Raw genomic sequence first — 27,793 nt, forward strand, 5'->3', positions numbered from 1 at the left:
AACATTAATATTGCAATTTAAGGTGTGCAAAACACTCTACATATGATCATACTTGATCCTCATACTTGATCATAAGGGATATGTATGATAAGATTCTCCAGTTCTAATTTATGCCTGACATTGGAAAGAGTGCTGGACTCAGGGGTCAGGTAAGCCTGGATTTGAATCATGCCTCATGTACTTGCCAGCTGTATAATCCTGGGCAAATCACTTAACCTCTGTGAGTCTCAGTTTCCTTACCTATAAAATGAGGATAATAGGAGGATGAAAGGAGACTGGAGAAAATGCACATAAAGTGCTTCGCAAGCTTTGTCATTATCATTTAGTGTTCAGTGGAGTTGTCTCACTTTACGGAGCCTGCATCAAGGCTCTATACTCTTTTACTCTTTCCCAGTGAATTCTTTTTTTAAAAACAAAGTATTTATTTTTAGTTTTCAGCATTCACTTCCATAAGCTTTTGAGTTTTAAATTTTCTCTGCCTTCCCTCCTCAAGATGGTGTGCAATCTGATATAGGCTCTACATATATATTCTTATTAAACATATTTTCACATTAGTCATGTTATAAAAAAGAATTAGAACAAATGGGAGGAACCGTGAAAAAAGAAAAATCAAAACAAAACAAAAGAGAGAGACAGAGAGACAAACAGAGACAGAGAGAGAGAGAGACAGAGACAGAGACAGACAGACAGACAGAGAGGAAATAGTATGTTTCAATCTACATTCAGACTCCATGGTTCTTCCTCTGGATGTGGATAGCATTTTTCATCATGAGTCTTTTGGAGCTGTCTCAGATCCTTGCATTGTTGAGAAGAGCTAAGTCTATCAAAGTTGGTCATCAAACAATGCTGCTGTTACTGTGTACAATGTTCTGGTTCTGCTCACTTCACTCAGCATCAGTTCATGTGAGTCTTTCTAGGTTTTTTTAAAGTCCAACTGCTCATCATTTCTTATAGCACAATAGTATTCCATTACATTCATATACCAAAACTTGTTCAGCCATTCCCCAATTGACGGGCATCCCCTCAATTTTCAATTCTTGGCCACAACCAAGAAAGGTGCTATAACTATTTTTGTACATGTGGTCCCTTTTCCCATTTGTATGATCTCTTTGGGATACAGCTCTAGAAGTGATATTGCTGGTATGCACATTTTTATAGCTCTTTGGGCATAGTTCCAAATTGCTCTACAGAATGGTTGGATTAGTTCACAACTCTGCCAACTCCAACCAACATCATTAGTGTTCCAATTTTCCCACATCTTCTCCAGCATTTATCATTTTCTTGTTTTATCATGTTAGCCAATCTGATAGGTTTGATGTGTTACCTAAGAATTGTTTTGGTTTGTATTTTCTAATCAATAGTGATTTAGAACATTTTTATATGACTATAGATAGCTTTAATTTCTTCATCTGAAAAATGCCTGTTCATATCCTTTGACCATTTATCAGTTGGGAAATGACTTGTCTTCTTATAAATTGAACTCAGTTCTATACATATTTTAGAAATGAGGCCCAATTAATTCTTGATTGTACTCCCCACAGTACCTGTCCTTTTCTCAGACCCTCTTATACCACCCTTCTCCCTACTATTTAATCTAAGGACCTTGACTCATATTTTCCTGAGAAAATTAGAGGTATTCACTAAGAGCTCCCTCTTCTCTACTTTTCCACATCTCCAATTTCTTAACAACATCCCTTACTTTCTCCGCATTTATTCCAATCTCTGATTAAGGGGATGACCCTTCTTACCAACCCTTCTTCATGTATTTTGATCCTATCACCTCCTGTCTTCTCCTGCAGATTGCCCCCACAATCATCCTTCTTCCTCAATCTTCAAATTTCTTTTAGTCTACTGACTCCCCTCTGGATGCTTACAAATCTCCTGTGTTTTCTCCATCCTAAAAAACCTTCACTTGAACCCAACATTCCCTCAATATATCACGCTTTAAAAAACTGCTATAAAGAGTGGTTTACTCTTATTATCTCAATTTCTTCTACTTACATCTCAATCCTTTGTAATCTGACTTCAGCCTCATTCTTCAACTGTCCTCTCCAAAGTTACCCATGATCTCTTGGTTTTAATGGAAGGCCTTTTTCAGTCCTCATGCTTGACCTCTCTATAGCATTTGGTACAGTCGAACCTCCCTCCTGGACTCTGTCATCTCTGGATTTCTGTGACATGACTCTCTCTTAGGTCTCTTCCTTCCTGATAATTCTTACTCAGGCTCCTTTGCTAAATCATCATCCATATCATGCCCCCTAACTGGCTGCAATCCCAAGGCTTTGTCCTGAGTCTTCTTCTCATTTCCCTCGACACTTTTACTGACTTTATAAGTTCTATTCCCAGACCCATACATCCAGCCCAAATCTTTCTTCTGAGGTCTAGTACTACACTACCAACAGCCTATTAGATATTTAGAACCAGTTGGCTCATTGGTATTTCAAACTCTATATGTCTAAAATTGAGCTCATTATCTCCCCTCTCACCAATCCTCTCCTCTTCCTAACGTTCTTATTATTGTCTTTAGATTGCCATGTTGCCAGACACCCAGGTTTACAACCTAGGTGATTCTGTATTCTCTTACTGCCCCTATTTAACCAATTGCCAAGTCCTTTTCAGTTACTTTCTTAACATCTCCTTTATACATCCATTCTCTCCTTTGACACTGTTACCATCCTGGTGCAGACTTTCATCTTCTCATGCCTGAATAACCTGATGCTTGGTCTTCCTGCCTCAAGTCTCTCCCCACTCCAATCTATTCTCCACTCAGTTGTCAAATGCATCTTCCAAAAGTGCAAATGTGACCAAGTCAATAAACTCCAGTGACTCTTTATTACTTCCAATGGTTATGAAATCCTTTCTTTGGCTTTCAAAGCCCTTCACAAACTGGATACTTTCTACCTTTCCAGTCTTTTTTACACCTTACAGCTACCTTCTACCCTCCCCACCACAATCTGTGATCCAAATGACACTGATCTATTTGATGTTCCTCAAACACAACATTCTTTTTCACAGCTCTGAATGTCTTTGAAGCCTGGGAGTTTCTCCCTCCCCTTTTCTGCTTCCTAGGTTCTTTCAAATCTCAGTTAAAGTTCCAACTTCTAAGAGAAGTCTTTTCCAATCTTCCTTAACTTTAGCGTTTTTCCTCTGAGAACATTTCCAAACTACCATGTCTACATCTAGTTGGTAGACAGTTGTCTGTGTGCCTTCTCACCCATTAGACTATGAGCACTTGAGGGCAGGGACTGCCTTTTGTCTTTTTTTTTTTTTTTTTGTATCCCTAATGCTTAGCACAGTGCCTGGCACATAATAAGTGCTTAATAAATGTTTGCTGACTTGACCAAAATACACATCTCATTATCTTTGCCTCTAAAATTACTTCTCTTTGGAATTTCCCTTTTTCTGTTTTGATGACCAACTTCCTTCCAGTCACTCATGTTTGCAACTTCAGACTCATACATGATTCCTCCCTCTTCCTCACCTCCCATTTCCAACCAGTTGCCAAGCCTTGTCAATTCCACATCCACAACATCTGTAACATCTAACCTTTTCTCTCTACAGCCTGGGTCATTATCCTGAATCAGATCCTCCACGCTACTGACTTAGGCTATCACAAGACCCTCCTAATTGATCTCCTTGCCTCCTCTCTCCTCTCCAACCTATCCTCCACACACCTGCCAAACAGATTTTTCTAGGCCACAGATCTAATCATGTCCCTCCCAAATTCAACAAGCTCCCTATTGAATTCAGGATCAAATGCAAACTCTTCTGTATGACATTTAAATCCCTCCTCAGCCTGGCTTAACTATTACTCACCTTCCACACCTCAAAGGTCCAGCTCAACTGCTCATCTCTGACTCTCTCCTCAGTCTCTGTGCCTTTGAACAGACTGTCCCAGTGTGCTGGTAACATGTACTCTCCCTTTTACGACTCACTGAATCCCTAGTTTCTTTCAGATATTGGCTCAAGTACCACCCCCTAAGAAATCAATTTCCTGATGACCAATTTCTAGTACTCTCCCCCAAATTACCTTATTTTTAAAAATGTCTTAAATATGTATGTTGTCTCCCTCCCCCAAAAGAATATAAGCTCCTATAATTTTTGTCCCTGTATGCCCAGTGCCTAACATATAGGACTAGGGCACTTAAAAAATTTTCTGTGGATTGACTAAGGCAGATCTCAAAGTTTCCTTGCTTATTCTTCTCATTTTTCTTTTGCATAATAATTTTTCATTAAGCAAAGAAATCTGCAAAGTACGTATTGAATCAAACACTTCTGAATGTAGCTGTGGCATCTACAAAGCACAGTCTGAAATTCACCCTTGGCAGTACTAAGGGCACATATTCTTATCATTCAGGCCCAGTCTAACTGTGAACTCATCTCTTAAGAAATCTAACCAGCCAGTTAATGATAACCTTCATAGAGTAAAGGAGTAACTAATCTTATCCTCTTAAGTATCTCTGTAGATCATCTCCCTTGCACTAACCACTCTCTCTTCTTTTACCCATCTTGACCCCTTGGTGACCCACTTCTACTTTACATTGTCCTTCCTTAAATCCCTAGGCCACTTATCACATTACTGATTGCTGCCATCCAAGCTCCAGACTTGGCTCACTCTCAGTACTTGCTGTCTTCAGTCTTACACATGTGCGGCTGAATGAAAAGACAATGATACAACTGTCCTGTGTTCACTACAGATTTCTTATACAATCTCAGCTATACCCTGGGTGTTGCTAGGCAATCCTGCTGTACCTCTCTTATCTCAACTTGCTTACTATCCCACTCTCCACAGCAACTCTTCCAAACCTTTTCATTCCTTCTCAAACCTTTTATGGCTCCCTACACCCCTGACAAATTCTCTCACTTAAGAGAGAACCTTGCCTCATATTTTACAGAAAAAAATATGACCTCATCTGCTGTGAGCGTACTCTTCTCTCCTCTTCTTCATCTCCTGCCACACAGGTGCCTTCTGCCACTCTCTCCTCCTTTACCTGTCTCACATGATGAAGTGGCCTTACTCCTTACCAAGGCTAAGCCTTCTACTTGTTCAAGCAATCCCACTCTGTCCTGTCTCCTCCAACAGACTGTCCTCTCTCCATTCTTTCACTTATTTTCAATCTCTCCCTCTCTATTGGCTCATTCCCTCCTACTTACAAACATGCCCATATCTCCCCCATATTGAAAAATCCATCCATTGATTCTTCTATCTCTGCTTCGCTATGTCCTGCATCTCTTTTGCCCTATGCAGCTAAACTCCTCCAAAACACCATCTCCAGTAAGTGCCTCCACTTTTTCTCCTCTCACTTCTTCTTTCCCCCTCACAATCTGGCTTCCAATATTATCATTTTGCTAAAACTGCCCTTTCACAAGTTACCAGTGATCTCTAATGGCTTTTTCTCAATTCCTATCTTCCTTGATCTCGGCAGTCTTTGACACTATTGATCACTCTTACTTTCTTGATACTTTCTTCTCTAGATTTTTGAGACACCACTCTCTCCTGGTTGTTAAGATTAATCCTCTGTCTTCTTTGCTGGATACTTTTCCAGATCATGATCTCTAACGGTAGGTATCCCTCAGGGTTCTGTCCTGGGCCCTCTCCTCTTCTTCCTCTATACTACTTCACTTATTGATCTCATCAGCTCCCATGGATTTAATCACCATTTCTGTATGGGTGATTCTCAGATCTACCTTTTCTGCCTCCAATTGACCTCCAATCTCGTATTTTCAACTACCTTTCAGATATCTTGAACTAGATGTCCAATAGACATCTTAAACTCAATATATGCAAAACAGAACTCATTATTTTCCCCCCAAAACTCTGCCCCCCCCTTCCTTATTACTATAGAGGACAACACATCCTCCCAGTCCCTCAGGTTAATAACTTAAGCATCATCTGGGACTCATCACTATATCTCACCTCCCATATCCAAACTGATGCCAAGGTCTGCCAGTTTCACCTTTGCAACATTTCTCTAACACACCCCCTTCTGACACTGCCACCACTCTGTGGCAGGCCCTCAGCATCTCAGGCCTGGATTATTTTGCAATGGCTGCTGGTGGAGCTGCCTGCCTCAAGTCCCTTCCCACTCCAAGCCCTCCTTTGTTCAGACACTAAAGTGCTTTTCCTAAATCTGATCATTTCAGCCCCCTACTCATCTCCCTAGTGTCTCCAGTAGCAAATACAAATGACTCTGTTTGGCATTCAAAGCCCTTCATAACCTAGCTCCATCCTCCCTTTCCAGTCTTTCCACACCTTACTCCCTGACAGGTACCCTTTGATCCCATGACACTGGGCTCCAAGCTGTTCTTTCTCTCAGATCTGGGTATTCTCTCTGGTTGTCTTCCATGCCTGAAATTCTCTCTCTAATTTACTCTGCCTGCTGACCTCCCTGACTTCCTTTAAGTTCCAACAAGATCCTATCTTTTACTGGAATCTTTTAATTCTAGTGCCCTCTCTCTGTTAATTGTTTCCTATTTATCTTGCACGCAGCTTGCTTTGTATACACTTGTTTGCATTGTTGTGTCCCTCATTAGACTGTGAGCTCCTGCAGGGTGGCGACTGTCCTTGCCAGTACTTAGTGCAGTGCCTGGCACATAGCAGACATCTTATAAATGTTGACTTATTGACTGATTAACTAATCTCTCTCTCAGAGTCAGGATTCACCTCTCTCTTTAACCCTCTTTTGGACTAGACTCAACACCTACAGTCTAAGACTGCCCACAGGGAGCAAGCAAGGGCAGGAGTCCGCCATTCTAGCTGACTGAGGGACCCTGAGCTACACTGATGCTGCTTCCTTAGCTTGTTTCCCTACTCAGCTATGGGCTTTTCATTAGCAAAGGTACTAATGAAAATCTTATTAAACACCTTAAAGCAAAACCTGGATAAGCACTTATCAAAAATCTTGTAGAGAGGACTGAAATCTCAGAAGTCCCTTCTATCTTTGAAATTCTGGGATTATATGAATTCTAAGAGCTGCGGTGCACTTCCCACTGTTCCTTCCCATCCCAGCCTCTGGTATCTGCTAGATATCTCCTTAGTTGAAGCTTTTCCTGTTGCTGCCTGTGCCTTTGTGTGACATTTGTATTCTTGAAGCACCCATGAAAAAATGCAGCAGACCAAATGGAAAGCAAGCAGTACCCCACTAGACATGCTGAGCATTCTTTAAAGAAAGATTTTTCTGAAGAGGAAGGCTATTCTGCAGGAATCATTCTACAAGTGCCTGACATTCTGGTTTGCAGTCAATGCCCACTATGAGGTGAGTGGGACAGTGAAGATTAAATAGGAAGCAAACTTCTTACCTCTCCTCTTCGCACCTGGATGTTCCTGAGGATTCGCTCTAGCTGGCTGATTTGCTGGGTAAGCCGATCGCTATTTTCCTGCAGTAGCTTATTTTCTTCACCCAGGAAAAGCACTCTGTGGGTGGTATAAACCAGAGGTAAAACTACAAATTTTTGTCTGAATCCTGCGTAATTCCAAGAGTTCCCATTTTTCTAACGCCCCAGATTCCTGACCAGATATTGGGAATCATAATATGATAGGACAACTTTCCATTACCTCCATTAGAATCACTAAATAAAAATAAATTCCAACTGCCTAGAAATATAATAAACACATAGCTCTGAAGTGAAGAAGTGTGCTAGGTATAACCAAGGAATATGGAAGAAATAGAAGAATCATAGGATTAGAAGAAATTTCAGAAATCATCCAGTCTAACCCAAACTTGAATGGAAATATTCTCTATGGCATTTTTCACATGTAGCCTCTGTGAGTGTATCTATCTTCCTACACCCCTCCAACATTAAGTATTGCCATTTTTTGTCATTTATGCCAATGTTTAGGGTGTGAAGTAAAACCTCAGTGTTGTTGTGATGTATATTTTTTTTATTATTAGTGACGTGGAATATTTTTTTGTGTGGTTGTGAAGACTTTGGCATTCTTCTCTTTACAACTCTTTGATCATAGCCTTTGACTACTTATTTATTGAGGAATTACTATTCAGGTTTTATATATATTACATTTATATATAATATATAATTATATATTTAATTGTTGCCATATTATGAAGACCAAATCCTTATCAGAGAAATTTGATACAAAGATTTTTTTTCCTATTCCACTTCCCTTCTTATCCTATGTGCATTAATTTTGTCTATGAAGAAGTCTTTCAGTTTCAAGTAATCAAAGTTCTCTATTTTATCTTTTATAACTGCCTCTATCTCTTTTTTGGTTAAGAATAAATTCCCTACCCATAACTGTAAGAGGCATATGATCTGTTGTCTTGTAATTTTAATAGTATGATCTTTAATATTAAAGTCATGAACCCATTTAGAATGTATTTTGGAGTGTGATGTAAGGTGTTGGTCTAAACCTAATTTCTGCTAACAATAGCCCTTCTAATATTGTAGTTGAACCATTATGTCATTGGGACAAACCAAGGGAAATTAAATGTTATGACTAGTATTTATGATTGTGTATGATACTGTAACTTTAGATTACTTTGGATATATGCCTCAACTATCTCTTGTGGTTCATATGCAGATAATATGCAGAGTGGAAGTGTACTTTTTAAAAAAGTATTCCCAAGGGGACCAATTTCCTCTGATCTTAAAGTAGTTACCATAATTCTTTATCATTTTTTCCCATCCCTTCGTTCACTAGGTTTATCCTAGTACTAGATAATCAGTAACTTCTGGAATGTTGCTATAAGTGGGGTGGGGAGGATCAGAAAATCAATCTTCACATCTTCCCTTAAGCTACCAGGTATGTTATCAGATATAGGCTTGTTATTCAAAGAATTCTGAAAGAATGATTCCAGCAGTGCCTGCCAACCTGACTTGATGCCAATGGGTTCTTTTTCCATGGTTCACTATGACATTTGTCTTTGTGACAACAGAATACATAGCTGGTACTTGTCCATTAGTATCACTTAATGAGGTGACTGAGTCTCAATAAGGTAGCTAGAATAGAGAGGATCTTTGAGATGCCAATTCTAACAAATTATAAATTATGAATATCTCACCCCAGTCCAGTTTAACCCCCTGGACATTTTGATAATGACAGGTTGTTGTAATACATTTAACTAGTCAATCCATTACAACAGTTATTAGACAGTAATTAATGTTACTATTCCTGAAGATAATCCACTTCCCAAAGAGGGGTTTGGGGATTAGTGCATGGTCACTACTTACAGCCACAATGTGAGCTAGTAGGTTCCAGTGGACACCATGATGGATCTGAAGTTGGGGTACTTAAGTTCAAATTCCAGTTCTGCCCTTTACTAACTGTCTGAACTTTGACAAATTACTTAACCTCTCTGAGCTTCAACTTCCTTGTCTATAAAATGGAGGGTTAGATTACATGTTCACTAAGGTTCCTTTTTTAGTTCTAAATTTATGCGTCTACAAGACTGTTAAGGACAGCAGATTGTGAAATATTTTAAAGAAATGAAAAAGTGTTTTGGTTTTCTTTTTGCTTAATTAGTAATATCATTTTTGTGGAAGCATTTTGACAGAAAAGATCCATATTCTTTGGGAATAAATCCTCACCTATTCTGGACCGAAGAGATCATATATATGTTGCCTTGTATAGTTTCTTCTTGTTCTGTTAGTTTCTCTAAAAATTGCTTCTTCTCAAGGAGCAGATTGTCATTCTGCATGATAATTTGGTCCTGGGATGCCTTCTCCTAGGGAAAAAGAAGCTTCTTGATAGCAAACATGTCAATGTCAAGTTTTCATCTTTCCACAGCAGCCTCACTAAGATGGGTCCTGCATTTCATTAAAATTGAATGACTTTCTGTTTGTCTACTTTCCAAATCTGTTACAGTCCATTTTACAGTTCCAGAAATGTATGTCAAGACTGGTATTGCACAGATATTAGCTGCTTTAAATGTGTCCTTCCCACTCAGTCTTGCTTTTAGAATGCCAACAAGTCTCCTGATAATGCATAGCCACAGCTTTCTTCTTGATAGCTTTATTCTTAATGTGTCTTATGTGGAGGAGGACAAGGTATCTGTATTACCTTGATCCATTGGTTCAATTTAGCCTCTGGATTCAAGTTCATAGTCTTTAGCTTGTATCTTCCCTTAGTGAATATAAAGAAATTTATACTTAGTGAGTTCAAATGACATTTTAATATGAATTGAGAAAGGTTCTAAAAGATGGAGAAACTGTGTAATATATCTGTCTGTGGATCTATAGAACATGATGTCATCATGTACCTCCATCAAGCAATTCATAAGATGCTTTGGTCTATAGCTCCTCCATCTTTAACCTGGAAACCACAATCAGATACTTTATGAGAAACAAGAATGTGTTTAAGGCTAGGCAGAATCAGAAGGCGCTTCCTGGAAAATATCACGTTTTAGATAATTTGTTCTTGATATCATGTTGGTGGCATGTTTTAAATAGGAATAGTTTTCCATGTAGATTACAATCATTCCTAGATTCCCAGAATAGTCCCCAGAATTAGACCTACAGGACAGTGTGATCAAAGGCACAATGATATAATCTGCAAAAGGCAGACATTTTTTAATTCAAAGGGAGAATGTAGTGAATGTGCCCATATATGGTACTTTCCTATGTCCCCACTGATCTTAGTGATAAGGATATTGTCTTACATTAAAAAAATTTTCAATATGAAGCATAAAAATGCTAATTTGCCCCATTGATGAAGACTGTGTTCTGACACTGAATAGTTCCTTTAAAAGGTGCGAAATTTCCTTAGTAAGAAATGAAACTCTTATTATGAATTGGTGTGAATTCCTTGCCTTGTCCTGAGTTACCCAGGATACCATACTGAGGATGACTGACTGATTCAAGATTAGTTCAAATATCTTTGGAGGGATATGAGGTATTAGGGAAGGTATGGAGGAGTGAGGATAATGAAGATCTATACCTTAGCCTTAGCCTTTAAATAAACAGAGAGGAGACTCAGAGCAACAGTTCAAAACCAAGACAAAGACAGAAGAAAGACTACAGGAAGATGTGGAGTTGAGCCTCAGAGTGGAGGTCTGTATATCTGCAAGGCCAAGAATTGCAGGAACTTGAGGCAGAAGTGCAGAGCAGAAGAGTTCCTCAACCAAATGGAAGCTTTCCTGGATTATACAGAAATTAGGAGCCATGAAGCAACAAGGGACAGAGTCATAATGCTGATGAGCAAATTCAGACTTTTTTTTCCCATCAGGGGTACATATGGTCTGTGTAGATCCAGGAACTCTTTAGAAAGAGAGATCCTTAACTCTATAGAGACCTAGACACAAGAGAAATTTTGCTATTCCCAGAGGAAATCTGAGGGGAGGCATGAGCCAAAGAAGTGTGATAGGTAGAACACCCCCAGACTGAATCTATTCCATGTAAGATTAGACCTGTGGTTCTAAGTCATAGTTTACAGTGACAAATTATATTGGATTTTTATAGCTTCCTGAAGTCTACCGTCTTTTTAGTTTCATCCATATTGCTTGGATGACAGCCATGAAGGCAGTGAAAAAAAAAAGCTGTGATTATTTAGAGAAGAAAACCCTGAAATCTGATACACAGCCAAGTAACTATATAAAGAAAAATAATCATTTGATTTCCATCTCCACTGAGAATAAGAGCTAATGGGCTTGAACTGTAGTAGGAATGTTTACATTAAACATAGCTCAGGATAAAGCCTATGGTAAATTCAATTTTGTCTTTGTACTCCTAGTGCCTAGCATGGTGGTTGATACTTAGTAGGCATGTAATAAATGGAATAAGCAGACTTCCTCTTCTAAAGAATCCTTTATCCCCACCACCCACACCATCACCGTGCCACACGCTGTGCTTTCTTCTCACCTTTTCTATTAGTTTTTGCTTCTTCTCAAGTTCGTTTTCAAGTTGTTTAATCCTTCCATCTCGTTGTTTTACTTCATTTCTTAAATATTCCTTGGCTTTCCGAAGCTTGGCTTTATGGTGACGGTGTTTCTCATTATAATTTCTGTGAAAATAAACATAAGGGTACAACCATAACACAATGTCAGGATCTACCTTGCCCCCTCATCCACCTCCTTGATTGGCCTTTCTGATTTTTCTGGTCTGGCAATCTTAGTGGCAGATACTGACTTTTGGCTTTCCTCACATCTGCCCCCAAATGGTATGGGGAACTGATCCACTGACATTTCCCATAAAAGGGGGCAGAAAGTTCAAGAACTTTGTTAGTTCAGAACTTGCCCTAGATGTGTCTTTATAAAGAATCTCTTATTTCTAACACTTACTTCAACCCTTGTTTTGACTTAGGACTAGTCAGTTCACTCTCATCTACTACTTCTGAGTGATATCACTTAACCCTTTGTGCCTCAGTTTCCTCATTTATAAAATAGGGTAGTTGAACAAGATGACCTCTGAAGTCTCTTCCAGTTCTAAATCCAAAATCTTAGAATTCTACAAAATTACTAGTGTGGATGAGTCTGTGGAGTTAATTTTGAAACTGCAACATTCTATGTATTCTTAAGTATGCTGGAACCCCATTATAATATTGTACTAGTTAAACTGAATAAAGTAATATCGTTTTGAGGCTTTAGAAACAAAAATTCTTCAGCAAGGGATCTGAGATTCACCTTTACAACAAGTTTTGATCTATAGAAAATAGCTGTACCATAGTACCATAGATTTTATGGTGCCGTAGATTTAGGGTTGGGAACACTATTAGGGGTCATATTAGGTGTGGGAGGGTCCAAACTTCTCAGATGATTTGCCCGAGGTCACACAGACAGTATGTGTAACATTCAACTTCAGGTCCAAGGTCAGCACTCTTCATTGCACCTGAATGCCTCTAAAAGATGTTCTAATGACTTGGATATTTTTTTTTTTAACAAATTAGCCTTTGTTATTTTTTTTAAATGTCAAAGGAACATAGATGTGGAGGGAGAAGGGACCAAGGAGGATACCTAATCTAACCCTATCATTTTCTAGATGAAAAAAACTGAGGTTCAGGAAGGTTAGGTGACTTCTCCAAGGTTACACAGGTAGTAGGTATCATAGGTGGGATTTGAACCCAGGTCCTCTGACTTCAGAGTTAGTCCTTTTTCTATCATACCAGGCTGCCTCTTTTATATTAAACAAAATACCGGTGTACATTTTATTCATTTTCAGTACTAGATTTGAGGTTCTCTGAATGTTTTTATTTATAAAGAACATGATACTAATTGAATAGAGCCCCTGGACGCTACACAAAGGCTAAAACCATAGTACTGCAAAAAAATCCAGAAAAACAAAGTGTATACAACATTAATATTGTTCAGGTTTTGGACATGGACTAGACAGGCAGTCAATCAAATCAATCTGTCAATATGTGTATCTTTGACAACTGATGGAAAACCGGCTGCTGTCAAAATTGAGCAGGAAGAAGTAATCAGGTTGGTCTCCTGATTTCTCCTTTGGGATCCTATCGCCCCTACCTGGAATGTACGCCTTGCAGAATTCTAATTACCTCACTTCAAGGCTCATCTCAGCTATCACTTTCTCTGTGAAGATGCCTCCAATTCCTTTGGCAGTTTTCCCCTTCTCAAATTATCTTGGATTTATTTATCTATGTTCATATTATCTCCCCCTCCCTTAACCCTGTTCCCCTCAACCAGTCGAATGTAAGCTCCTTTGCCTGCTGCTGCAAAAGCCCTGTCTTTATTAATACCAACTAATCTGCTGCCGATGCTACATGACTGAAAATCATAGAGAAGAGTCTCTGGAGAAATAAAAACTACAAATAGCCCAAAAAGTAATGGGATGATGTCTACATCACAACACCAACAATGACATGCACCTAAAGTAGTGGAAAACCATTATCTAGGAACGTAAACAAGGCAGTAGAGCAAATTGGTGCAAAGAATGAGAGGTAACAGATGGAAGACATGAATGGGTACAAGCCTCCAAGGCTTTGGGCAGATCGACTGTGAAAGATTTATAGGAAATCATGGACCAGAATCACATAGGATGACAAGGTTTGGGTTGGCTTTGATCTATATCAGTCAGAGAAGGAGCCTCACCAATGAAATTACAGATACATGAAACTTACCAAAGCCAAATCTGTAAGAACTAAAAGATTTTAGGGCTCAGTAACCTTCATGTGTGCAGAATTATTTAAAAAAAAAAAAGAGCACGGAGGAGAGGGATTTGTGGGTGGGCAATCATCCTGAGTGCAATAAAACATGACCATAGAGATGATCTGACTCCAGGGACTGAAAGGGTTAAGATATTACTACTAGGGCATCTCACAATCAGATCTGGCTTTATTTTAACTGAGCAGTGACTCAGAAAATGGAATCTTATGATCCCTAATTCTTCAAATGACCCCAGCGAGCATCTAGTCCAATCAGTATCTGAAAAGAAATTTATAAAAATGCCCAAGTAGCTGCTAAGGGAGGAGTTATATGGTAGCCCTATTAAAGTGATTTTAAAAAAACTGACATTTTTATACATAAAGCAAAAGGATAGTCATCCCACTCCTCTGCCCAAAAATCTTCAGTGACTCCATACTGCCTTTAGAACAAATATTGTTGCCTGGCATTAAGGCCCTCCATAATATGGTGCCACCTCATCTTTAAAACCAGCCTTATCTTATAGAGTTCTCATACGTATTCCATAACCCTGCCAAAATGTGCTACTCATATCCACCAAATACACCCAGCACTTTCCTAAACCATGCCTTTGTCACACTATTCTTTGTTCCTCACCTCCCTTTCCAAACTCCCCACCTGGTGAATTCAGACCAATCCTCTAAAGACCAGTCTCCAACTCATCTCTTTCACATATACCTTTCCTGCCCATCAGTCATTGATTACCATCCCTTATTGCACTCATACAGCACTAAGTGATGGAGAATAGAGTGCTGGGTTTGAAGTCAGGAATACCTGACAAATCCAGCCTTAGAAACGTCTTAGCTGTGTGATGTTGGGCCAGTCACTTAACTGGAGAAGGAAACAGCCAACCATTCCAGCATCTTTGCCAAGAAAACCCCAAGGAGAGAGAGGTCCACATAGTCATGAAGGGTTACACAAGATTGAAATGACTGAACAACTGACTCTCTACTTCACTCATATATCATATCGTATGTTGTGGTTCTTTGTGATTGTCCTGACCCCTGTAAATCTGACCCCTTCTGGATTCTGCACAGCAGTGATGTATGCCTAACAAATAGTTGTTTTTTATCAATTTGGCTGATCCTATTTGTTTCTACACATAGAAAATGGTCATTCTGCTGATGCTTCCTTTGTGCTAAGGCATACGGAGCATGTACCTTTACTGCTGGTGCTGGTTTGCTGCCTGTGATTTCTTTAAGCACAATATAGTTTCCTTGTTTATCTCTTTGTTATTTCTTGAACGTTCACTTTTGCTTCATCAGCATGTTTGTCACTCCTGCTTTTTTGGATTCATTTGATGCGTAGTAAATTTTTTTCCCGTCGCCTCAGTTTTATTTTGTATGTCTTTGTTTTTTAAATATGTTTCTCGTAAGGAACAGATTGCAGGGCTTCATTTTCTTATCCAATCTGTCATTTCCCCGCTCCCCCCCACTCTACTTTATTGGACTGTTTAATTCATTTGCAGTTAAAGTTATAAGCATTAGGTTTATATTTGAGGAAAAACAAATGGAGAGTGGGAGTGCCTATCCAAACTCCCAAAAGACCAAGTGGGGGATGCTAACCAGGTTTTGGGCACAGTGTCCAGACGCTTAGGAGGGAGGAGATGAACAGTATGGACTCTTGGTGAGCCAACTCAGAGTGTAAGATTCAGATGTGTCAATCTAAGAAAGAGTCATTCCTACAGGCCCTGGAGAAGACCTTTGCATGAAAGGTGGCATTGTGATTGGGACTCAGATGTTCAGCAACAGAAGGTGCAGAGAGACTGGACGGATTCTGGCTTCAGAGGCCTAGTAGAGGAGATTCTGGTTACCATGTAGATACCATGTAATCAACAGGCCTGCTGTACAACACCTTGACCTTAGAAATAACTTGTACCAGTTTCTGGGGACTAATAACTAGAGTAGAAACCAGCAAAACAAAACAAAGCAAAAACTGTCATTCAGTAGGAAGACGGGGAGGTGGAAAGCTTCTAGCAAGTAAGTAACATGGTACAGACGTGGAATAGAGCTACTGACAAAAATAATGATAAAAATATTGTGCAGAGCTCTAACATGGAAAGGGTTTTCCCCTTTTATACTAGCTAACTAGGATTTATAAAGCATTTTAAGATTTGTAAAACACTTTACAAAGGTTCTTTCGTTTGACCCTCAAAATAACTCTGTCAGACACTCTTAGACCCATTTTACAGAAGAGGAGACCAAGTAAAGTGACATACCCAGGGTCACACAGCTGGGAAGGGTTTGAAGCCAGATTGAGTTCAGGAATATGAGTCTTCCTGACTTCAGGCCCAGCATGCTATCAACTACACCACCTGATAAACATCATAAAACCCATCAAATTAAATCAATATAGACTTTGAAAATTGATTTTCTTTTTTGCAAAGATGGACAATAGGTGAATAAAGTGAAAAATGTGCTGGAAAATATGAGAAAGACCAAAGTCTTACAGATTACACAATAGCCTCATAACTATATGTCATATATATTTCAATAAAAGAATGATTGGTTGTAGCAAATATCAACACTACAAAAAAGATTTATATTATATTACATTACATTACTTTGGTGCCCCAGCTTTTGTTTACTGGCAAATGATATGTTCTATAGCCAGACCTATCACAACAAAAAGTGTAAGGTTGTTTTTTTTCCAAACTGACAACAGAAAAGAAGTCTTGGAGAAACATGAATACTCACAACATGAGAGGCTGAGGGTGGGTAGTAGTAGTAAGGAATGTAGTGAGGCCTGTAGCCTGGGTTAGTAGGGACTAGTCAGTCAAGACAGAATTCCTTCTATATCCCAGGCCACCCAATGGGAAAAAAGTAGCTTACACACAGAAGTCACTCTACTGCTCTCCTAGAAGGTAGGCTAAATCTGTAATTATTCAGGAAGATGTGTTAGCTAGGCCAAAACATGATGAGAGTGGAGAAAGGGAAGGTATTCTGGTCAGGAAGATGAAGGCACTTGAATACAAATGGACTAAGAATGCTGCTTACTTTGTGTTTAAGAAAGATGTTTAAACTATCTTAAAACCTAATGTTGAAATGGGTTATCTTAATCCCTTCTATCAGAGATGATCTGTAGGTGAAAGGGCACTGAGGCCACAAGCTAAGCCAAGGCTGTTCTGCCTTTACACATCACCAAGGGTGTGCTAAACTGAAATCAATGTTGCTGGGAGGGAAAGAAAGTTCTAATATAAAGTTTAAGAAGAAACTTTAATCTTTCTTCTCTGGTGTTTTAGGAACCCAACACCACCAAAAGCTATGAATGGTCACTATAAAGGAATGTAGGCAGGGATAAGGAAGAGAGGATGCTAGAGTTTTGTGGAGAACCAAGGGACCTTGGATGAAACTGGTAGCACAATCATAATGTTGGGGAAGTTGGGATCTGTCCAATGACCAAGTCGTCTTTCTTGAAGAAGCCACAAGCTTTCACAACTTCCGTACCAAAGTTAACTTTGAATCCCACATCTTCAGCCTGACTCATGGATAGGCTCCCCACATATCACAGGAAAGATGCTTCAGTATAAATGAACCTGGTGTGCTACCTGATCACCATGAGTCACAGCAATGCTGGAAGTCTAAGGATGGGACCTAGCTACCTGAGGAGCAGACATTCCAGACTTGATGAGGATATTAATAACCCAACTGTAACACTTGAAGGAAGCTCCATGGCATGCATCGCAGCAGCATCAGTCAGATTTTTGGTCAAAAGAGGCTGATGGTGAAGCTCCACAAATAGCTAGGAGCAAAAAATGGAAGCCTCTGCCTCTCAGGTAATAAAGTGTCACATTCACACAGCCTCCATGTGGTAGTCTTCTTTGGCAGTCTCTTAAGAGAGAATAATTCATAATATCAATTCCATCCAAGATAAATCACTGCCCTTAGGGCATGTGGAGTGTGGCTTCTCATTCATGATATCTAGTATCTAAGTGGCCCAAATCACAGATTTCCCAACTTGATTATATCTTTTACTGACTACAGTATGAACAAAAAAGACATTTGCTGCACAGATCACAACATCCAGGTCTCCAGAGCCGCCATGATGCCCTCACTGGCTTCCAGTATCGCATCACATCTTTGGACTTCCTTCATGGCTTTCAATCTTGCCGGTGATATTGATGTTTTTTATTCATTCTCTAAGGACCTTTATGACAATAGCTGCCTTTCAAATGAAAGATATAAATACTGGGTCCACATCTGTTCTCTTACACAATATAAATCTTTTATATCCTCTTCAGAAAACCATAGGCAAGTCTTCACTTGCTGTAGGAGGGCTCATATCCTTCTTGCTGTCCAAAATGTTACCATTCTTCACCTCAGTCACAAGAAAATCACTAACTTATCATTTTATAAATAGAGAAATGAACCCATTGTCCACAAAGATTTTGCTGCCAACTTCCACCACTTTGTAAATGTTTTTGTAGTCTACCCATGGGATACTCTCATCACACATCTCCAAGTATACACCATTCACGGTGATCTTCAGAGTCCAGCCCTCTTCTGTTCCGGTCATCACACATCCCCATGCATACCTCATCCATGGTGATCTTCAGAGTCCTGCCCTCTTCTGCTCCACTTCAGTTGTGCCACAGCCCCTGATGAGTATCTGGTTCTTTGGTTCTCAGTGCCATCACCATACGCTGGTAAAGAAAGGCTTTAGAAATTAAGTTCTCTGTGGCTTTTTGTACATTTTCAACAATCTCCACTTAGTACTCATGAGTTCTCGGGGAAACGTTTAGGCAAGCAACATGCATTCTAGCTTTAATTATCTCTTTTTAACATTTCCATAAAAGGAGATGCTGGACCTATTGTACACATGACATCAATGTTTTGGACATCTAAGATGATGTCCAGATGACATATGTGTTCCAAGTAAAGTGTCCACCATGGCAGTGTTGTAGATTCTGGTTCCTACTTTATTGGGTTACTTTGCCATGGTTATAGTTCTTTGATTTTCTGGCTTTTTCTTAGTGCCTTTTGACTCATTTAAGATTATTGGAAGGAATACCTTGAAGGACAGAATGCCCTGTTTATGTATCACTCCTCTGATTATAATTTAAAAGACAGGAAATGATTCATTATGGTGGATCATTCCTAAATCAACTCTGATAGCAAAAACCAAAATTAATACAAAACTAAGATAATAAAAATGAGAAAAGTATATGACATGCAATTAAAATAATTTCTATATGACCTATTTAAACAAATAATTGATGCTGGAAAGTGGGAAATGAATGGAAGAAAGATATAAATATTGATCATATCAATTTCCTACAGAAATTTAAATAATGTTAATAAATATAATGTAAATAAATGAAGGACAAAATAGTCTAGAAACTGTCTAAGTGAAGAAACACTTAATATCCTAGCTAAATAGAGAGACTTGGCAGTCAAAGGCAATGTCAGCTTAGAATCGATTAATTTGTTAAATATAAGTGTTTTATAAAACAGTGTTTTATTAAAAAATGGAAGGATAAAAAAGTTAAAAGGAAGTAAGATACTTACAATTAAGAAAAGTAGCTCTGAAAGCACTTAAAGGTGAAATCAGAAGTAGGACACCAAATTAAAAATGGAAAAGAAAAAGATTTCTATAACAAAGTCTTTTCATCATCAAGAACAAACAACATGTGTACCCTACTGAATCTCACAATTACAAATGTGCTGGTGCTGCCTGAAGAAGGGAAATTGGCAAAGAAAACAAAAAAAGGAAAAGCAACTGGATATGAAGCCAGCTCTGTAGAGAAGGTCCATGCCATAAATGACACAATGTTCAGGGTGTTGAGGGCTCAATTCTCAAAATATCTGTGCTGAGAGAAGATACCAAAAGTGTGAGGAAAAATCTTGTACCTTATTATTACCAAAAAAAATTTCACCAGGTGGGAAGACAGAAATACCAACGCATTATTGGTAGAGCTGTGAATTACACCAATTGTTCTAGATTTCAGTTTGAAATCTTTTAAAAGAAGTGAATTAGCCAGTCTAGACTCTTTGACCTCAAAGAAATGAAACAGAAAACAGGGATCCAATATATACCCAAACATTCATAGCAGCAATTTGTGGAGGTAAAGAACTGGAATAAATGTGTGTCCACCAACTAGGAAATGGCTGAAAAAGCTATTGTATATGAATGCAATGTTTAGTAAAAAAAAAAAATGACAAACGTGAGGAACTCAGAAAATTTGTATGAACATTTGCAGAGCAAAATCAGAGTCAAGAGAATGAAAACTACACAATAGCTAAAATGAGGTGAAAGAAAAGATCACTAAAAGGAAATTGAATTCCCTCATGCAACTTCCTTTTGAAGTAATGGAAAAGCCATTAAATTCCCAGAGAAGAAGTTATGAAATTCTCTCACAGTAGAGAAGTGGGAGGCAACGAAGACACATTATTGTGTATGATCTCAGATACTGTCTCTGTCTCAGGTGCTTTTGCTTAACTGGTTTTCTTTGTCACAAAGGAAAGTTCAATCTGGGTGCAGAGTCAGGAAATAACTATGTTGTAAAGACAAAAGACATCAATCAAGTGTATTTTTTTAAAGGGGCAACTGATAGAATTTCAGTAACTGCTGCATCAGCTCATCCCTATTTTCTCATCTCTGAAAATGAAAATAACGTGTATACATCAAGGGCATCCCTTCTGACTATACTAGAAAGGAAAAGGCTATCTTGTGCAAGTGATATTCTGCAGTAGATGTCATTTTTACCATCTAAAAATGAACTGAAATAGAGAATATAAGATCCCACTATGCTTATTGTTTGCTGACTATGGAAAAGATATTTAGTAGAGTAAAATGACACCTTAAAGACTCCTCTCCAATAAGGGTCTCCTATACATGTCAAAAGTAGGCAAGATTCCTAGAAAGATATGACGGTAACAATAAAGATAACATTCATAGCTGACATTTATATATTTTATAGCTTGCAATGAATATGGCATATGTTATCTCCTCTATTGTAGAAACAGCTATATGACAACTTTCTGATCATTACCACCAAATGAGGCATCAAACAGGAAATGTAGGCTTGCCAAAAGTGTTTACCACTAGCATGAAGAAGAGCCAGTGCAGAGTCAAAGTTGAAGAGGAACCCTTCTCCTAGAGATGGCAAGTTTAGTTTATCTGCTAGATGCTCCTGTTTGTGGATGACATTAGACTTGTTGTACCAGATTCTGGAACATTGCAGAAAATCCTAATGAGATCCCACATTGGGGTTAACTAAGGAAGGAAAAAACAAGTGGATGAAGAAGGCCAATTATCTAGACTATCATGTACAGCTGGATAGACAGCCTAGAGGGCATATCTATCTCTCTAGCTATATATCCATATGGATACATATCTATAGACTTGTAACTCTACATTTATACTTAAACAGACATGGCAAATGAACAATGATCTGCACCAAACGTTGAAGAGGAGGAGAACAGTGAGCCGAATTGCCTTTGGAAAACTGTAAAGTTTTTCTGATGATACCAAGTTTAAACAACACAATTCTTCCTTGGAATACTGATCATAAAGTAAAGGGCAATAACGAAATACAGAGAAAGTGTGAACTGCATATTTGTAACATATTACAAAAAGGAATTACACAGAAACAGAGTAAAGGATCAAAGAAATGTATGACTGGAAAAAAAGATAGACAAGTCAGGTAGGAAAAATAGGAGATCACTTAGATAACCTCCATTCTCCAATGCTGTTCCTGTGATGCTAAGAGATGCCTGAGGAAGGCCTCCTATGGCAAACTTATGGGAAGACCTGTACAAGAATTAAGGACAACCACAGATGAGGTGTGAGCTCCATTGTTGGTTGGTAGGACTACCCACTATGATGAAACTAGAGATCCTCTGGAGTAAGTTAGGTTAGTTTAGCCCAAAAGAAGAGAGGATTCTCTACATTACAGAGAACAAGAGGAATAAAAACTCAAAGCCCTGGAAGGGGTTCTGTCCAGAAATTGAGAAAGGAGAAAAGGAAACAATATCTCTAGCTGAGGAGACAAGCAGAGACCGCTTACTCTGAAATAATTCCTGATAGAATCTAAACGGAATCGGGAGGAGTTTCTACCCCAGAGAAAAACTGTGGTAAGATAAAAGGACCATGGGGCAAACACATAAATATGGGCTGAAGTTTGGACAAAGGTGACCCAGGGAAGCATCGGTTCTCAGATAGGACAATCTGGACGTCCTGTAACAGTTTTTAATTGTATATCAGAAGGGATATATATCCCTTCTTACTTAACCCAAAGCAATTATTCTATGAATTGGATTTAACATATACTTGTTTTCTGGTTGAATTATGATTATGGAATTATTACTGGCATTATTACTAAAGCTAATATTATTTATCAATTTCTCTATCTATAAAATAATGAGATCTAATGAGATGTTCTCTAAGATAATTTTCAACTCTTAATTCTATGCATTTATAACAAATACCTTACATTTATATAGTGCCTTACAGCTTTAAAATCTCTTTTGATTTAATCTTCATATTAACTTTGTGAAATAGATATTATATTATTATTCACATTTTATGGATAAAAGAAAACAGAGGCAAAATGACTTGCAACTAAGAAGCAGGGGAATCTGGACATGAACTCAGGTCTTCTGACTTCTACTTTAGTGGATCATCATTACATTGCATCCTGCCGCCTCTTATTTACCTCATAAGGACATCAAGCTGCTTCAAAAATTGACTATATTCTTTCTCTAAAGAAGTCTTCTCTTGTTGTAACAAAGACACCTTCTCCAGTAGTTCCTTATTGTTCTTAACTTGCTGGAAAACAGAAGAATTTTGTGCACAGAACTTCAAAAAATTATTTGGTAAAAATTAATCCTAGTGGTCACTTACACAGACCATTAAGATAATTAAATGACAAACTAAACCATAGAGAGGAAGCACAGAGGAAGAGGAGAACAATATGAAACAGCGGCCAACAGGGCTCATTCAGACTGAATTATATAGCCACAAAGAGAAGGAAGAAATGAAAGTGGTATGTTAGACAGGAGAGGGATGGCCCTATCTCATAAGAAGATCTATATCAATATCTATATCTATATCTATCTACCTATCCATCTATACATACATACACACCAACACATACATATATACATATATACACATTCATACATATACATACATACATCTATATATATTATATATATACATATAAAGTGTGGAGGAGTTTTTAAAAAAAAAGATAAGGGAGGACAGAAGACAGAGGACCTTGACTGGTGGGGCACTGGACACAAAGAGGGGATCTTTCAATATTTATTTTACCCTCTGGTTCTAGAATACCAGGGCAGTTTTCCTTGATAATTTCATGAAAGAAGATGTCTAGGCTCTTTTTTTGATCATGGCTTTCAGGTAGTCACATAATTTTTAAATTGTTTCTCCTCGATCTATTTCCCAGGTCAACTGTTTTTCCAATGAGATATTTCATAGTCTTCTATTTTTTTCATTCTTTCGGTTTTGTTTTGTAAGTTCTTGGTTTCTCATAAAGTCATTAGCTTCCATCTGCTCCATTCTAATTTTTAAAGAACTATTTTCTTCAGTGAGCTTTTGAACCTCCTTTTCCATTTGGCTAATTCTCGTTTTTAAAGCATTCTTCTCCTCGTTGGTTTTTTGGACCTCTTTTGCCGTTTGGGTTAGTCTATTTTTAAAGGTATTATTTCTTCAGCATTTTTGGGGGTCTCCTTTAGCAAGCTGTTGACTCGCTTTTCATGAATTTCTTGCATCTCTCTCATTTCTCTTCCCAATTTTTCCTCCACCACTCTTACTTGATTTTCAAAATCCTTTTTGAGCTCTTCCATAACCTGAGACCATTGCATATTTTTTTGGAGCTTTTGGATGTAGAAGCCTTGACTTTTATGTCTTCCTCTGATGGTATGCTTTATTCTTCCTTATCCAAAAGGAAGAAAGAAAATACCTTTTGCCAAGAAAGCAACCTTCTATAGTCTTATTTTTTCCCCCTTTTTGGGCATTTTCCCAGCCAGTTACTTGACTTTTGAATCCTTTGTCAAGTGGAGACCTGTAAGTTTTCAGTTCCTCCAAGGTGGCGCAATCAAGGGAGAAGAGTTTACTCCTCTTCTGGACTGTGCTCTGGTCTGCAAGCAACCACAAGCACTCTTCTGCCCAGGACCTGTGAGTAGGATTCTCTCTCCAGAACCTCCATCAGCTCTACTACACCAGTGCTCCTCCTTACCCCAGGACCACCACTCTAGACTGAGACCCAGATCAGCCACTCGATTCCCCCAGGGTCTTTAGGCAGAGGGCTCCAAAAATAGATGCTGCTGCTGCTGCAGTGGCTGCTGCTGCCCTGGGACCAGGGGTGTGGCTGAACCCTGCTCCCTTCTCACCCAGGTGAAAGAGCTTTCTCACTGACCTTGGAAGCTGTCTTTGGCATTTGAGGGTTGATAAATCTGGGAACCACAGCTGCCACCCATGATTCAGAAAACTAAAGCCTGCTCCAGTCCTGCTGTGCAGTGCAGCCAAGGCTGGGCTGAGCTCTGCTCCAAGCCCTGTGCGATAGACCTTTTCTGTCAGCTTTCCAGGATGTCTTGGGATGCAAATCTCTTTCACTCTGTCATTTTGTGACTTCTTCTGCTCTAGAATTTGTTTAGAGTCATTCTTTACAGGTATTTTATGGGCTATGGGGATAGAGCAGGTCCATTCTTCTACTCTGCCATCTTGGCTCTGCCCCTTGGTTTTCCCCACAAAGGGAGAAACAAGTGAAATCATGTGAATCACTCACTGCAAACCTTCCTACATGATTTCATCAGTGTAGGTGCTCCCTCAACCAACATACATCACAACCCCTCTACACCTTAACAGATGGTTTTTGCAAGTTACTGTGACTCAAAATTCATCAACAACTTTTTGATGATGAGCCTCTTTGAATTTAGCTAGGCCAGTTGTTGGACAAGAAACACCACTGGGAAACCCCCTCCAGTTTGGTAGGACCTGTCAGAGCTTGTACTGTACTGGCACAGCCTTTGAGAACCCAGAGTTACCTCCACACCATGATAAAGCAATGGAGGAAGACATTAATGGATTCATTCATTCACTCTATAAGAAAAATAATTCTGAGAGAATGTTCTGTTGCCAAGGGGTTAATAACGCCATATTTATATGTGATAGTACATTATTGGGGCAGCTAGGTGTTGCAGTGAATAGAGCACCAGTGCAGGAGTCAGGAGGACCTGAGTTCAAATCTCACCTCAGACACTTGACACTCACTAGCTATGTGACCTTGGGCAAGTCACTTAACCCCAATTGCCTCATCCTGGGTCATCTCCAGTCATCTTGATAAATAACTGGTCACTGGATTCAGATGGCTCTGGAGGAGAAGTGAGGCTGGTGACCTGCACAGCCCTCCCTCACTCAAAACAAAGTCAAGTGCAAGTCATGTCATCATTTCTCTGATGGCATGGTCTTCTTCGGCAATGAAGGACGAATACACAGTACACATTATTACTTGCAAAATATAGGATAGATGTTGGATATGATCTAATGGATAATGTTATTAATCTTCTATTGCTTTCCATATTTCATCAAAGAGTTTAGGTCTTTCAAGAAATGCAAAAGCAAGGAAAAGTATTCTCTTTTTACTCTCACCTCATCAGATTTTTTCTTTACATCTTCTAATATTTGAAGTTGGACCTCTTGTTGTTCAATCTTAAGTTGTTGCTTACAGTTAGACTGTTCCATAAGAGCCTCTTTAGCATGTAAATATTGTATGTGCTGTTGTAGTTCATCTACATTTTGATCTTGTAGTTTCCTGTGGGCAAGTTAAAGTAACATGACAATGATAAAGCAAGTAAGCCCATACAACTCATTCACAGACACGGGGCACAGGTATCTAGAGTGGACAAATAGGTTTCCCATTCCCCCAAAACAAGAGTCTCATAGCAATGTTTGTGAGAGACTCTGACTAGCGAGCCTGCTTATACTCTACCTCTCTGACGTCTCTGCTTCTATTTGCAAGGAGCAGGTTTATAAATACACTCTGCTGCGCTGGTTCCCTCCCATCTCTATTCCTCCTACTTCCGTGCTTTATTGCTGCTTTTCAGTCATTTGGAGTCAAGTCTGATTCTTTGTGACCCCATTTGGGGGTTTTCTTGCTAAAGACACTGGAACGGTTTGCCATTTCCTTTTTCAGATCATTTTACAGAAGAGGAACTGAGGCAATCAGAGTCCCACAGTTAGTAAGTGCCTGAGGCCAGATAGGAACTTACAAAGAGGAGTCTTCCTTGCTCCTGGCCCAGCAAACCCTAACAATTCTCTGGTCCCATTAGCTCCTTCTTCCATGTGGTTTTATTCCCATTTTCTGCTAAGACTGGTCTGTGTTAAATTGCAAGTTGGTGACCTATATGCTAATTATATCAAGGACAACATTCAATAAGACTTCAGACATTTTAAGTTATAATCAAAGAACACTTAGAAAATAACTGATATAAAATATGCTGAGATCATCCATAATAATCAATGACAAATTCTGATCCATAAATCAGAAGCCACACTGTTTTATAAAAAGGAGCAGTGGAACTTCCCAGCATAATTTGTTCCATTTGGTTGAATCATAAAACCTATGCAAAAATATGTTTATCTTTGTCAGAGGAATTCAATAAAGTATGACAACTGTTGACAATGCAAGGAAACTAATTATTATAATGGCAATGGAACATTCTGTAGGCCCAAGGCAGAAGCATGCTAGAGTAAGAGCAGATTGGTAAACTTTCAGTGTGAGCATTTACACCCTGGATACCAGCAAAAGCTACAAATCAGAACTTGATTTAGTTTCTTTGATTTTCTGTAATTAAGTGGAGAAAATGTTAATAATGAAGACTAAACTTAGAAGTGTTATGTGTACTTTTTTTAGATCAGTCAGCCAATTATTAAACATTTACCAGCACACCTCTAGACCAAAGATCTATTCTACTGGATCAACATTTTTGAAAACAGCAGGCCTAGATAAAAGCCATTCTCATTCTCTCCCTATAACTGAACATTGCAATATAATTAGCCATTAATATATCTATGATAATATTTGTAGAGTGATTGAGATGGTTCAAGGTACAATTAACCCATTTAGAAGAAAACATTGGATAAGTATAAAACATCACGAATAATATGAATTTTGTTATATACAAGTTTGGGAGATTATTATTTTATATGCTATTCAGTCACTTCAGTTACAGATGATTCTTCATGACTCCCTTTGGGTTTTTTTGGCAAAGATAACTGAAGTGGTTTGTTACTTCCTTCTCCAGCTCATTTTACAGATAAGAAAACTGAAGCAAACAGGGTTAAGTGACTTGACCAGGGTCACACAGCTAGGAAGTATCTAAAGCCAGATTAAATTCAGATCTTCCTGACTCCAGGCCTAGTGCACTATCCACTGTTTCACCTAGCTGCCCACTATTTCCTATGCTATCACAATTTGTAGACTATGGGTCTAAGATGAATGGGGCTACATAATTACAATTAAAAATACTCTAACAAATGCCATCTAAGCATTACTGATATACTAATAGCCACCCCAGATAGTTTAGCTATAGAAAATCCTCTAATCTCTCAATGAGTAATGCCTTCCTACCACCTCTAATTCTTCCTATACACATGCTTGCCAGAATTTCTATCCTTCATACCACTGACCCTCATTGGGGAGCTGACCCCCATCCTACCTCCTGTAACCTCCCATACCCTTT

At 38.8% G+C, this 27,793-nt stretch overlaps 1 protein-coding gene across 7 annotated transcripts in view; it reads right to left on the minus strand.

The window, feature by feature from the left end:
- Positions 1-27,793, minus strand: part of CCDC30 (coiled-coil domain containing 30) — a 165,877-nt gene that overhangs the window by 18,429 nt on the left and 119,655 nt on the right. For 5 of the 7 annotated variants that reach the window (XR_011967154.1, XM_072609733.1, XM_072609736.1 and 2 more), the window contains 5 exons: positions 25,701-25,863; positions 22,747-22,859; positions 11,815-11,956; positions 9,547-9,683; positions 7,300-7,414 (listed from right to left, as the gene is read on the minus strand). Coding sequence is in view for 6 of the 7 variants with exons in the window: in XM_072609733.1 (XP_072465834.1) it covers positions 7,300-7,414; positions 9,547-9,683; positions 11,815-11,956; positions 22,747-22,859; positions 25,701-25,863 (670 nt within the window). In the remaining variant the exon portion in view is untranslated. Of the gene's footprint in view, positions 1-7,299; positions 7,415-9,546; positions 9,684-11,814; positions 11,957-22,746; positions 22,860-25,700; positions 25,864-27,793 lie in introns of those variants that run through there. The other 2 variants (XM_072609735.1, XM_072609737.1) reach the window with 2 other exon arrangements.

The sequence above is a fragment of the Notamacropus eugenii genome, chromosome 5, assembly GCF_028372415.1.
Source record: "Notamacropus eugenii isolate mMacEug1 chromosome 5, mMacEug1.pri_v2, whole genome shotgun sequence".
Classification (NCBI taxonomy): Eukaryota; Metazoa; Chordata; class Mammalia; order Diprotodontia; family Macropodidae; genus Notamacropus; species Notamacropus eugenii.